This window comes from Helianthus annuus, chromosome 5, assembly GCF_002127325.2.
Source record: "Helianthus annuus cultivar XRQ/B chromosome 5, HanXRQr2.0-SUNRISE, whole genome shotgun sequence".
Lineage (NCBI taxonomy): Eukaryota > Viridiplantae > Streptophyta > Magnoliopsida > Asterales > Asteraceae > Helianthus > Helianthus annuus.
Genome location: NC_035437.2, coordinates 93,878,274 through 93,891,094, shown reverse-complemented (window position 1 = coordinate 93,891,094; position 12,821 = coordinate 93,878,274). Strand labels below are relative to the sequence as shown.

General features: G+C 36.8%; 1 protein-coding gene across 3 annotated transcripts; it reads left to right on the top strand.

Moving 5' to 3' along the window:
• The first annotated feature begins 919 nt into the window (after positions 1 to 919).
• LOC110942908 (cytochrome P450 93A3) lies at positions 920 to 6,553 on the top strand. Of its 3 annotated transcripts, none has more exons than XM_035990229.1 (2): positions 920 to 1,903; positions 6,242 to 6,553. In XM_035990229.1, the coding sequence occupies exons 1-2, from the start codon at positions 989 to 991 to the stop codon at positions 6,260 to 6,262; spliced, it is 936 nt and encodes a 311-aa protein (XP_035846122.1). In that variant the 5' UTR covers positions 920 to 988; the 3' UTR covers positions 6,263 to 6,553. The 3 variants fall into 3 exon arrangements, with proteins under 3 accessions (XP_035846122.1, XP_022040363.2, XP_035846121.1); XM_022184671.2 differs by having other exon boundaries at positions 6,200 to 6,553; XM_035990228.1 differs by lacking the exon at positions 6,242 to 6,553 and adding an exon at positions 5,886 to 6,008.
• Positions 6,554 to 12,821: the final 6,268 nt, after the last annotated feature.

Sequence of the window (12,821 nt, the reverse complement as noted above, 5' to 3'; positions counted from 1 at the left end):
ATGTAAATATGTACATAGCTTTATTTCCGATGTTGTTATCGATTTTTCTCTTTGCCTTTAGATTTATTCTATAATATTTGTAATAACTCTTTCTATCTACTTTTATTTTAGATGTGGCATGACACGAGAGAGGCTACGGATAATGAAATAGATGTTTTGTTGATGACGTTGATGCCGAAGTTTTTTAGCGAGTTAGGTATTTCGTTAGTTTAGCTTGTGTGTAGTTTGTTATGTATTCACAAATGATTGTAATTTGACGGGTTTATTTCCGCATTGGATGTCTACGGGTTTATTTTGGATTTGAATGTGTATTGTTTTGGTTTAATTTGAAAATGTTCCACTCGTGTATATAAGGTTGATGTATTTTTTTTCTAGCAAATGTATTTTTGGAAAATATGTATTCAGTAAATGTATTTTTTTCAGTTGGTATTAAAAAACGGGGTTCACTAAGTTTATAAGACGGTGTTAAAAGTATTTGTTTTAATAAATGTTTTGATACTAAAAGACGGGGTTCACAAAGTTTAAGCCGGTGTTCAAACTGAACACCGTCTAATAAGACTTGAGTTTAAGCCGGTGTTCAACTAGGACACCGTCTAATAAGACTTGATTTTAAACTAGTGTAGTTTAAGACGGTGTTGAAACACCGTCTTAAAACCCATTTCACCCTGTCTAAAGCTATGTTTTGTAGTAGTGAACGGAGGTGCATTTAACCAACCCTTTCTAATATCAATCACAATGAGGTTGACTTATGGAGTCATGGGGACTTGCATTATTAAATACGGATAATTGTTTGGATCACTTATTTTAATTTGTGAAACGTGGACAACTGACCACCTCTGATGTGTTGTTCTCAGATATGATAAGCCGTGGTAAAGGGCCATAAATAGATCAAACAACTTGTGTTAATTATTATCTTACTTCTTACCTACATTTTTCATCGCCAAATATGGCACAACTAAACAGCCATGGATGATGGTGGTGGGAAGTCATGATTAACAGCAACAAAGACGAGTTTACTCTATCAATACTTGTCACCAGTGCAGCAGTCATGTTGGCTGTTTTATGGTACAAGTTTACAAATTCGAGCACCAAACCTCCACTGCCACCTGGTCCCCGATCCTTGCCGATTGTTGGGTACCTCCCATTTCTTGGTCCTAACTTGCACACTCAATTTACCAACATGGCTCACAAATACGGTCCCATCTTCAAGTTCCATCTCGGAAGCAAGCTTCATGTCATCATAAACTCCTTAGAGTTAGCAAAAGCAGTGGTTCGTGACCACGATGAGATCTTCGCTAACCGCAGCCTAACAGTCGCTGCATCGGTAATAACATACGGAGGCCAAGATTTCGTATGGTCCGACAACAACTCGAACTGGCATAACCTTCGTAGGATATTTGTCCATGAGGCCATAAATAACAAGAATCTTGAAGCATGTAGTTATTTCAGAAGGGATGAAATTAGAAACACTATCAAGAATGTGTTTAGTAAAATCGGTACACCAATCGACATTAGCGACATTGCTTTCGTGACTCAGACAAACGTCATAACTAGTTTGATTTGCGGAAACACATCAGATAGCCATCTTGGATCAGAGTTGCAGATGGTGGCTTGGAACATTGTTGAGATTTACGGACGACCGGATTTATCTGATTTCTTCCCTATTCTTGCGAGGTTTGATCTACAACGTGTTGAGAGGGACATGAAGAAACAACTTCATAGATTGGATCGAATTATAGAAACCATGATTCAAAATCGAATCAAAGCGAACTCAGAAATGTCACATGAAGAAGTTGGTGATCATGGGATGATGAAAGATTTTCTGCAGATCTTATTAGATCTCAGGAACCAAGAAGATGTAAATTCTCTTAACATCACTAACATGAGGAAGGCCTTTCTTCAGGTAAATGTTAGAATTGGATACAAAAGAACGTATTGAATCAAAACTCGTTTATTGATAATTGGTACAATTAGGGTTACAAATAAATCTGTTTGACTCAAACGAGGATTGAAACACTATCTCAAAAAAACCCCAAGTATATAACCCGGTCACTTTTTACCCGAACTTTGTAAGTCGGTCACTTTTAACCCGAACTTACACATAATATGCAAGATTAGTCTAACGATCACCCCCATAATCTTGCAATACCGAGAAGATATCTCATCTCGATAATCTTCAGTAGTGGCACGGCTTTTCTGAGGATGTCAGTCCGTTGCAAATCCCCGCCAATACGTTCCACTTTAACTTGCTCTTGCAATAATTTCTTGACTTTCAAACTTGTCTCTTCATTTGATAAACCGAACATCCATTTAAGTATTGAAGTGCGGAAAAACTGATCTGTCGCAGACTCGTCGCTAAAAGCTGTCATTGGCTTATCAGATTTTGTCGCTGACTGGTCAGATTCTGTCGCTAACTAGTCAGTCTGGTCACTATATGCCTAATGTGTCATTGACTGCCTAAATTTGTCGCTAATTCCTGTTGCTGACTGATCTGTTTGGGAGCTAACTTCCGTCACAATAGAGACGGGTTGGTCGTTATTTTCAGCCTTATGCAAACCGGAGATACAACCTCAAGATTAATCTTGTAAATGCGATTAGGTGAACTAGGTACCTTCATTAGCAAAGTTCCGTCTTGCTCAAACATCCAAAGTATACTGTCTCGGATTGCGATCTTGTACCATCTCTCGTCCAACTAACCAATGCTTATTATATAACTTAGGGCTGTAAACGAACCGAACGAACACGAACAAGGCCTTGTTCATGTTCGTTCGTTAAGGAAATAAATGTGTTCACGAACGGTTCATGAACACCTACCGAACGAGATTTTATGTTCTTGTTCGTTCATTAAGGAAATAAGCGTGTTCGCGAACGGTTCACGAACACAATTCAACGAACACAAACAAACACAAATAAATTTGGCGAACGCGACGAAGGATAAAGATAGATGGCACAGAGAGTAGCACTCGAACTTGAATCCCTTATTGTGGAACAGAGGTCGATCGTATTCGCCGATGTAAATAATGAGGAATGAAAGGGAAATGATGCATAAACAAGGTGAAAGTGAGTTTCCTAGTTTAATTGTTAGGGTAATAAAATAAATAAAAGTTTAATAATATAAAAAGTACAAATAAAATATAAAAAAGTTCAAAGATTTTCAATTAAAACACAACGAACATAAACGAACGCAAATCAACGGATGTTCATGAATATGTTCACGAACACATTCACGGACACCTTACCGAACGTTCACGAACACAATCGAACGAACGAGACCTCTATTCATGTTCGTTCATTTAACTAATCGAACGAAATTTCTTGTTCATGTTCGTTCGTTTATTAAACGAACGAACATAAACAAACTTCCTGCTGAACGGTTCACGAACCGTTTGCTGAACGTTCGGTTCGTTTACAGCCCTAATATTACTTTCAAGTGCAAGTGCTGGAATATAGTAAACATCACGCAACACCCTTTGTTCCCCAGATTTTCCTTCCAAGACGACCATCCCTTGTCCTTTAATCTCTACGCATGACCCGTCTCCAAACTTCACTTTTCCGTTGATGTTGTGATCGTGGTTAGTGAACAACTCTTTTTTACCCGTCATGTGGTTACTCGCCCCGTTGTCAAGTAACCATGTATTGAGTTCACTTGGGCTCATACATCCTTGGAATAATCCTTTCCTCGTCTAGAAACACATTATTAGCCTCTTCAACGTGTGTTTGCAAGTAAACAACCGGTTCAACCCTTTGAATAAGATTGTTTTCCTCGTCCTCGTCCTTTTTACATGTAGGACAATCTGAAGAAAAATGTCCTAATTCATCACATCGAAAACACCTTATCTTAGAACGGTCCTTCTTTGGTTTTTGATCCAGTTCCTTGTCTTTATCTTGACCCCCGGTTTTTCCTCAACCGCGACCCGAACTCTTTGACTAGACTCGGTCGTTCCTTTGCCTCGATCGTACCCTTCCTTTTTTCTAGCTTCCCACTCCTCATAAGTCAACAGCAACTGATCACTTCTAACTGGTAGCTCCTTATCTTCAAGGTTGACATGTTCCTCATAGGCTATAAGACGACCCATGACATTATCAAATCCAACTGTCTTAAGGTCAATGGATTGCTTAAGAGAGGCAACCATGTGAATAAACCTTTTAGGCAAACCATGTAGAAACCTTTTAACCAGTTTCTCTTCTTTAATCATTGTTCCAAGAGAAGCAGATCTAGAAGCAATCCCTGAAATCTTTCCTGCGAACTCAACGATCGTACTTGGTTCCTTCATCTTCAAACCCTCAAATTCCGACATTAAGGTTTGAAGTCTTGCTTCTTTCACACGTTCAGCACCTTGATTGCGAGATTTCACCACTTCCCACATCTCTTTTGCTGAATTATTGTTCCAAATCTGCAACACTAGCTCTTCAGGTAACCCTTGGAATAGCAAATCGATTGCTATAGAATCTTTGTGAGTATCGATGGTCATTCCTGGGTCATTCACATCCCATACCTTGTAAACCTTGAAGATTACCTTCATCTTCATAGCCCAAACGGTGTAGTTTGTATCCGTAAGCATTGGACATGGAAGACTAGGCATCAGTTCCTTCGTTGGAGGTACCCGATTCGCGTTATCACCCATCATTCGGTTTCTTCTACTGTATGTTAACGGAGTACTAATAGGACTTGATCAACCTTTTTTAACCTCAAATCAAGTCCCTCCCGAGAATAAAAATCCAGCTACTTCCTTTTAATAGTAAATTTTAAGAGAAAAAAACAATAAATCCTTTAATTGTTTTGTTCTTTCTGTCGTTACTTTAAAAAAAACCTTTTCTTGCTTCTTATAAAAATACTATTCCTTTTCTTTTAACTTGATGTCAAAAGAAAATAACCAAAACAAATTGCTTGTCAAAATAGAAAATCACGTTGACTTTTGGAACAATAAATTTTGGTTGCTTTTCCAAAGAAAAACCTTACTGTGGTCTTTTGTGTGGCTTTGTAAATTAAAGAAGAAACAAACTCCTTTATGTTTTTCTTTAATCGAAGCTTAAAAAAAATAATACCCTTTTTGCTTTTTCTTTATTTGATTCAGCCTTGCGCACCACTCCACCATCTGTTTAAACGAGTAACCGACAACCCATCTTCTTGACAGCCCTAGCGATCCCCGTCTCAGTCATTTCTTCCTGTTCGGAGACTACTCAGAACCCGTTGCAGGACTTCTATTGATTGCAGTCCTTTGTCAATCAAATACGCTTTCCTGCGGTAATCAAAATTGCCGACTAAGATCTGTCGTCTTCCTGATCGCCGGTGTTCTTGAACAGAATAACAAATTTTACGTGTTCACGGAATAAACTGTGCAGACTTGTGCGCCATTTCTTTTCGGTCACCGCCTTCTACGATCACAAGAACCCGTTGCAAGATCTTCTCAACCGCAGTCCTTCGACGGTTGCTTCTCTCTTGCCGGACTCCAAGATCGATAGTCTTGAACGTGGATCGAACTCCTTAGAGCTCTGATGCCAATTTGTTAGAACTGGATACCAAAGAACGTATCGAATCAAAACTCGTTTATTGATAATTGGTACAATTAGGGTTACAAATAAATCCTTTATAAGCCTAATTACTTGTTCAACAAGTAAACCCATTTCACTCAAACTAGGATTAAAAGACTATCTCAAGAAAACCCCAAGTTTATAACCCGGTCACTTTTTACCCGAACTTTGTAAGTCGGTCACTTTTAACCCGAACTTATACATAATATGCAATAATATGCAAGATTAGTCTATCAGTAAACACTATCCTCAAAATAATTTTTTTTTCAAGTCAAAAATCAATATATCCTCAAAATATTTTTTTTTCAAGTCAAAAATCAATATATTTGTATTGTATTGTGTGCATAATATAGATGAGTCGCTTTCCATTCCATTAATAAAGGGGTAAGGATCCTGTACATTAATCCAGAAGTGTATTATAACACTATATAACACCATATAAACACCGTATAACAATATGTAACACCATATAACACCATATAACACTATGTAACACTATATGACACTATATAACAATATATAACACTATACATCTATCATAGACATGCTATCAGACAAACTATAGTGTTATATTTGCTATGTAGTGTTATATAGTGTTACATAATGTTATATGGTGTTATATGGTGTTACATATTGTTATACGGTGTTTATATGGTGTTTTATATAGTGTTATAATACACTTCTCAAACAATCTTGACCCATCGGGAAGGGCTGCACTCGGGGTCCATAATGCTGAATACAAGAAGAACTCGGGATCGATTAGTTCGGAAAACTTAGCAACAAGCATCGTTGAAAACATGCCGCGAATGATGGTTATTACAGGTCCTGAGCTCGTGATTCGGAGTTAACGGTTTATCGTGAATAAATTAGATGAGTCGCAACGTGTTTTTATTATGTGTTGGTTGTAATTTGTGTGTGATAGCAACTTTATGTATAGCTTGGTTTCTTGGATAATGTTGTTTTTCTAGTTGGTTATGTGCATTATAATCTGCAAATAAATAAATAATGTTGTGAAGGATTATCTACATGTTTCTTATTAGGTTTGGTCTACAAAACGTACATGGCCCAATTCTGTATTGTATTAACCAAACTGACTAAAACGAATAACCGAACAAGTTAAAGTAATAACCAGTTAAAACAAAAATAAGAAAATAACAGACAATTAGTAATTTGAAACTGTTAACTGATCTCAGAATTTTCATAATGCAAATGTCATAGACCATTTTAACCCGAATCTATTATTGTCATAGCTCGTTCTGACCCAAACCCATTTTTATCACTCTATTTGGATCTGAACCAAAATAACATTTTTTTAAATGACTGTCATGAACCAAACCCATTTTAACCCAACCCGCTAAACCCATTTTGCCAGGTATATTCGCAACCAAACTCTCAAAGGCTATGATTAATGAAATGAAATCTAAGGGGGGTGTTTGTTATTTTAATATAAGCTTTTAGCGTTTTGAGGGTGTTTGGGATCCAAAATGGCTATTTGATTATATGTGATCAATCCCCTGCTCATGGACCGGTGAAATGAAATCTAAGGGGGTGTTCGTTATTTTAATATAAGATTTTAGCATTTTGAGGGTGTTTCAGATCCAAATTGACTATTTGTTTATAAATGATCAAAAAGATCATCCTCAACTCCACATTTTTCTAATACATGTAAATATACTATTTCCTACTAATATTCCTTGTTAACAGTTTAAGCTTGATCTTGTGGATCCTGAAAGCAAGCCAGAAAGGCTACCTTGTTGATGTTAATCATTGATGTTTCTAACCATGGTATCACATTACTTTAGAGAAGTGATGGATAGTTTAATGAAGTCTTGCTGAATCAAAGTGTTAAGAGTTATTTTTTGTTTGTATTGGGTTACATTTAGAATGGTTTGTAATAATGCATTTGTTCTAATAATTTCAATAAGGGCTGAGTTTGAGTACTCACATGTATGGGGCCCGTTTGTTTAGCTGTACTTAAGATTTGGGCTTAACTTGGGGACAAATGACATATCTAAGGTATGTTTGTTATTTTTTATTGTTACTAATTTTAGAATCTGAAATATGACTTTCCTAAAGTAACCAGATGTTATTTGATTTCAAACTTATTCTGATTTTCTTTAAAATTCAAAGAAAGAAAGTCCTAACATTCTATTACATTGATATTTACCCGATCGGATTGATAAACTAACAGAATCGAGTATGTTTCCCGCCCCGTACATAGCTCTAAACTCACCAACCTAAGTGATGTGTTTTCCGCCGCATCGCGCAGGTAAACAGCTAGTAATAATAATAAGCATTTATGAGGAATGGTCATGGTCAGTTGGTTCGGATGCCACAACTGCACATAGAAATAGTTTATCCCAAGTTATTTATGAAAATATAAGTACCATTGTGTACATAAAAATGATTTTGAACATTTTCAAAATGTGTCGGTTATTTGTATTTACCAGTATAGTGTAAACTGACGTATCTTCAAAAGACTAAGTGACAGGTTGCAAGGTTATGAAATAGGCTGGAATGTGCCAGGTAATGTTTAAGAGGAATTTGCAACTCCTTGCATATGAAGCCTAGTAGTCTGTTATTTCATTTTATAAATTTTCGATCCGCCTGTGGATCTTTTGATACATCTGTCTGTATTATATCGTGAACATTCGGACATTATTATTTGTAATAGTATTTTAAATCTAAGACTTCTCCTGTGTATTTGATATCAATATAGTCACGTACCCATCCGGGCCCACCGGGAAATATCAGGGTGTGACAAGAACAACGATAACTTCAGAGAAGCAGCAGATTTACATCTCAAGTTGAATTCACAAAACAAGTAATCGACAAAGTTGAATTATAGATGGTTAAATCAATTGATTCATAACCCACTCTGATACCACCAGTTTAAAAAAAATATATATTCTAGAAATAATTACAACAGACTGCTCCTAAATTTAATATTGCATGCAATTAATATCAGAACACAAAGGATTGAATGTAGCATGCAATTCACTACAATGGATTGAATAGCCATCTTAGATGTAAAGGCTTCATTAATCACAACTTAAACTTGTCTAAGATATTTAGCAAGTGATTTCGTAGAATATTTCAGACAAGTTAAACACCCAAATTTATGGACGGGTTGTGTAATACTGAACTGGCTAAGATATATATATTAAAAGAAATACCTCTCGACATAAATCACAAAAAAACATCAAGCAATAGACATTTAATAGAACTTGGCTTATAGTTTTCTTTTTATCTTCTTAGCATAGTAGCATTTATACTTCCGTTTTGTGTGTCTACTTGAATGTTTATGGGTGAAAATTGCACGTAAAAATATAGGCCGGAACAAATAAATGTGACGCAACTAGTTTTAAATGAATTACTCTAGTGAAAAGTAAACAACAAATAAATGTGCTTAACGATCATAGGGTTCGTATCTAAAACTCTGGGATGACAAATCCTGAAAATTTAAATAAAACCAATGTTAACTTAGTTCAATAAATATAAAAGGATTACCTCCTCATGTCAATATTGCACCATATATATACAAAAATATATTATTTAAGAAAACCTTAATAAACTTTGAGATCGACTACGTCACACCGTGTTCATTTTTATTTTGCTTGTTTCTTCTTCAACATGTTTCAACACCCCATGGTTTGTTTCATAACTCCAACATCTCAATGTAACCTTCAAACACCACCCATTACATATAAGCGTACCAAAGTGAAATGTTTCTATATGCATTTACCACTAACAACACGTATTGAGTTATAATTCGCATGCAATATCGAACATCACACCGTCTTTAGATATAAAACAAATGACATCGTTGTATAACTTGCTGAGCACAATTTGTGTATCTACAATAAATTACATATTTTTCCACTTGTCTTTCCAATTCTAAAAAAAAATGAATTCATTGTCGAAACTTCCATTCAAGACTAATTACTTGTCTTTTCTTCTTGCTGAAACATTCATAGGTTAAAGGCTCATTTGTGGTATTCCTTGCAATTAAATTATCATTGATAAATGGTATTCCTTTCTAAACTTCGTAATCAAATGAGATTGGATTATAGATATGGCTTATAAGGAAGTCAAAATTGCTTGTTCTGTGACGATCTACAAGGTTTATCTCATTTATCTATACATACATGGCATAGTAGGTTTTAAATATCACTTGGTAAATAGTTATTTTCCTGTTATCTTTCATGGCGAAGGCATGCTAACTAGCTTACAATAATATTTAGGGTTTTTTTTTTGTCTTTTTGTTTATATGGCGATGGCATCCTGGCTTACAATATAGTATCATCAATCATTATTCACAGCTAGCTATTCGAAAAATGGTAATAGAAATGTATTGCATAATGTAGCGTTAGATTCGTGCTAATCAAGCTAAATGCGATCTTGTGCCATACCTTTAGCACCTTTTGCACGCAATACAATGGTTTAGTATATATTTTTATCATTCGTACTATATCACAAAATTTGTTTTTATGTAATTTAAGTTACATTATATTGCTATCATTGCTGAACCAGTTATCCCTTCCGAATGGATACTTATTTGTGAAATGGTTAAACCTCTAATTTCCCTAAAGTATTGAAACTCTTGTTTTGTGTTTACTGACTCCTATCTAAACTAATTTGGGGCCTACATACTCACAATACATATACTTGCAGGATGTTTTATTCACCCTTTTTAACCTAGCTACCTGTGACAACACAATGGCAAAAAACTCATACGCCCGCGATCAAAGACAACCAACGCTTGTCTGGGTAGCCTAAGCCCACCATCTCCGATTTTGAGGAAAACCTGCCACCCAAATGGCCCACTGAATCGATTTGAACTTGAGACCTGTGGCCCCTGATCGTCATCCATAAAAAAACATATATATTTGTGGGATGTTTTATTCACCTTCATAAAGACAATTTGGTGAAAAAATAGGACATGAAAGATTAGATTTGTAAATTAAACAAATGGGAGTAAAGGGAGGGGTAGAATGAAAAAGCATTGGGTTAGAATTGTATATCTTTCAGGTTAAAAAGATTATAAAGCCGTACTCCTTGTTCTTCGTTTGTCAGATTTATATATTCCACATATCGACCCGCGGCAGCCGTCAAACTATACTAGATGGCCACTGCTCTAGCGTCTGGGGTTGATGAATTCTGGCCTCCCGATACGTCAAAGGAAAATTGGTATTTAATAAACCAACATTTGCCCAGTTGGTAAATAATAATCCAACCTACAGAATTGGTATATAATAATCCTATCTATCAATATGTTGGTACTCAATGAACCTCCGTTAGTTTTTTTTAACAAAAGTTAGTTTTTAAGTTTTATTTATTACACAAACAGTCCCTTTAGTTGTAATTTACTAGTTTTAACTATGAGTTAATAGCCAAAATGGTCCCTGAGGTTAATAGCCACAGCACCGCCACCACCACCACCACCACCACCACCACCGCCGCCGCCACCGCCGCCACCGCCACTGCCACCACTACCCCCGCCACAGCACCGCCACCACCGCACCGCCACCACCATCGCCACAGCACCTCCACCACCGTAACCATCGCCACATCACCACCACCACCACCGCACCGCCACCGCCACCACCACCACCGTCGCTAGAGCTGTTGGATCTGTGATGTTTTTGGTCAGTCATCGTCTGTTGCTGCATCTGAATTCAAACCCCTTAGGCGTCGATGATCAAAGACAGAGATGGTGGTGGTGGCGGTGCGGTGGTGGTGGTGGCGGTGCGGTGGTGGTGGTGGCGGTGCTGTGGTGGTGATGTGGCGATGGTTACGGTGGTGGAGGTGTTGTGGCGATGGTGGTGGTGGTGGTGGCGGTGCGGTGGTGGCGGTGTTGTGGCGGGGGTGGTGGTGGCGGTGGTGGTGGCGGTGTTGGTGGTGGCGGTGCTGTGGCTATTAACCTCAGGGACCATTTTGGCTATTAACTCATAGTTAAAACTAGTAAATTACAACTACAGGGACTGTTTGTGTAATAAATAAAACTTAAAAATTAACTTCAGTTAAAAAAAACTAACGGAGGTTCATTGAGTACCAACATATTGATAGGTAGGATTATTATATACCAACTCTGTAGGTTGGATTATTATTTACCAACTGGGCAAAGGTTGGTTTATTAAATACCAATTTTCCTATGTCAAAATCATCGGTGAGTGGTATTTGATTTTTAAATTCTTTTCATCTATATTCTTCTTAACTTGTTCGGAGCAAGCCTTGTTGTGATCAGAAACTGTTTCTTGTTTTTATTTCAGTCTTTTTTTTTTTTTTCACACGTAGAATCGGTATTATCATGCAGGCTGTTGAAGAACGATCGTTGACTGTTCAAAGGATTTCGGAAGACAATCTCGTTTCAGATAACTGTTAATCGATTAAATGCTGTATTCATTTAACAAAACCTTCTAGATCTATCGCAATTTATGGAAGTTTTTATACAAATTTTGAGCGGATTTGTGGATCTGTATTTTATGAGGTTCAGCGTTCATATTCCGCTTATTGTTTTATGATATCTGAAGGTACTCCAAGTGTGATATCTGGGATGAGTCACGGCCTTAGATGGATAGTATACAAAACCCTAGAAAGCATAAGAGCGCCGACTGACGTCTCCAACGATACGTTCTTCTTCAGCAGCTGCCCTCGGTTAATCATTCTTTTTCTCTTCGTTTTATTGGAAAGAGTTGTTGCTGGATTCCATCGGTGTGCTCATAATTGGTATATTTTTGAAACTCTGTAAGTATATTCATTTCTGTAATATTTTCAAACAAGATTTGAGATCCGCTTTCTTGCATCTTTGTATGCAATTTTTTTTAACAATGTAATTTTGACAAAGGTCTTAAGTTCATATATTGCTAAATTAATTTGTGGATCTGTATGAATAAGAATATTTGTTGCTGCATTTGGATTGTCGGGTTGTCTGTTATACTCCCTAGGCTCTAGATTCTGATATCTGATGAGCACAGCTGCACAGGGATGAAATCCTGTCTTCAATTGCATTCGAGTCGAGATTTTTATTCCCGTTTCCGTTGTTTAACTAAATTTAGATCTACTTGTGTTTACCATTACTTTCATGACTAGCTTTTATACAGAGTTAGTTCCATCTTATAATTCATAGGTAGGGTTAATTTTATTAATATCTCAACTCTTGTGTATTTTTCTTGATAAAGCAATCAACTTCATCCAACCCGAAACCGGACAAAGCATCAAGACAGATGGATAAGAAATTTGTGAAGAATCAGGATTCCAAGAAAGTACATGTGGATCCTAAAGGCCAG

Excerpts from the sequence above, each read along its gene's own strand:
- LOC110942908 (XM_022184671.2), top strand. The coding sequence starts at position 989 with ATGATTAACAGCAACAAAGACGAGTTTACTCTATCAATACTTGTCACC. Across the intron at positions 1,904-6,199 it reads TGAGGAAGGCCTTTCTTCAG|TGTTATAATACACTTCTCAA; the intron begins GTAAATGTTAGA and ends TGTTTTATATAG.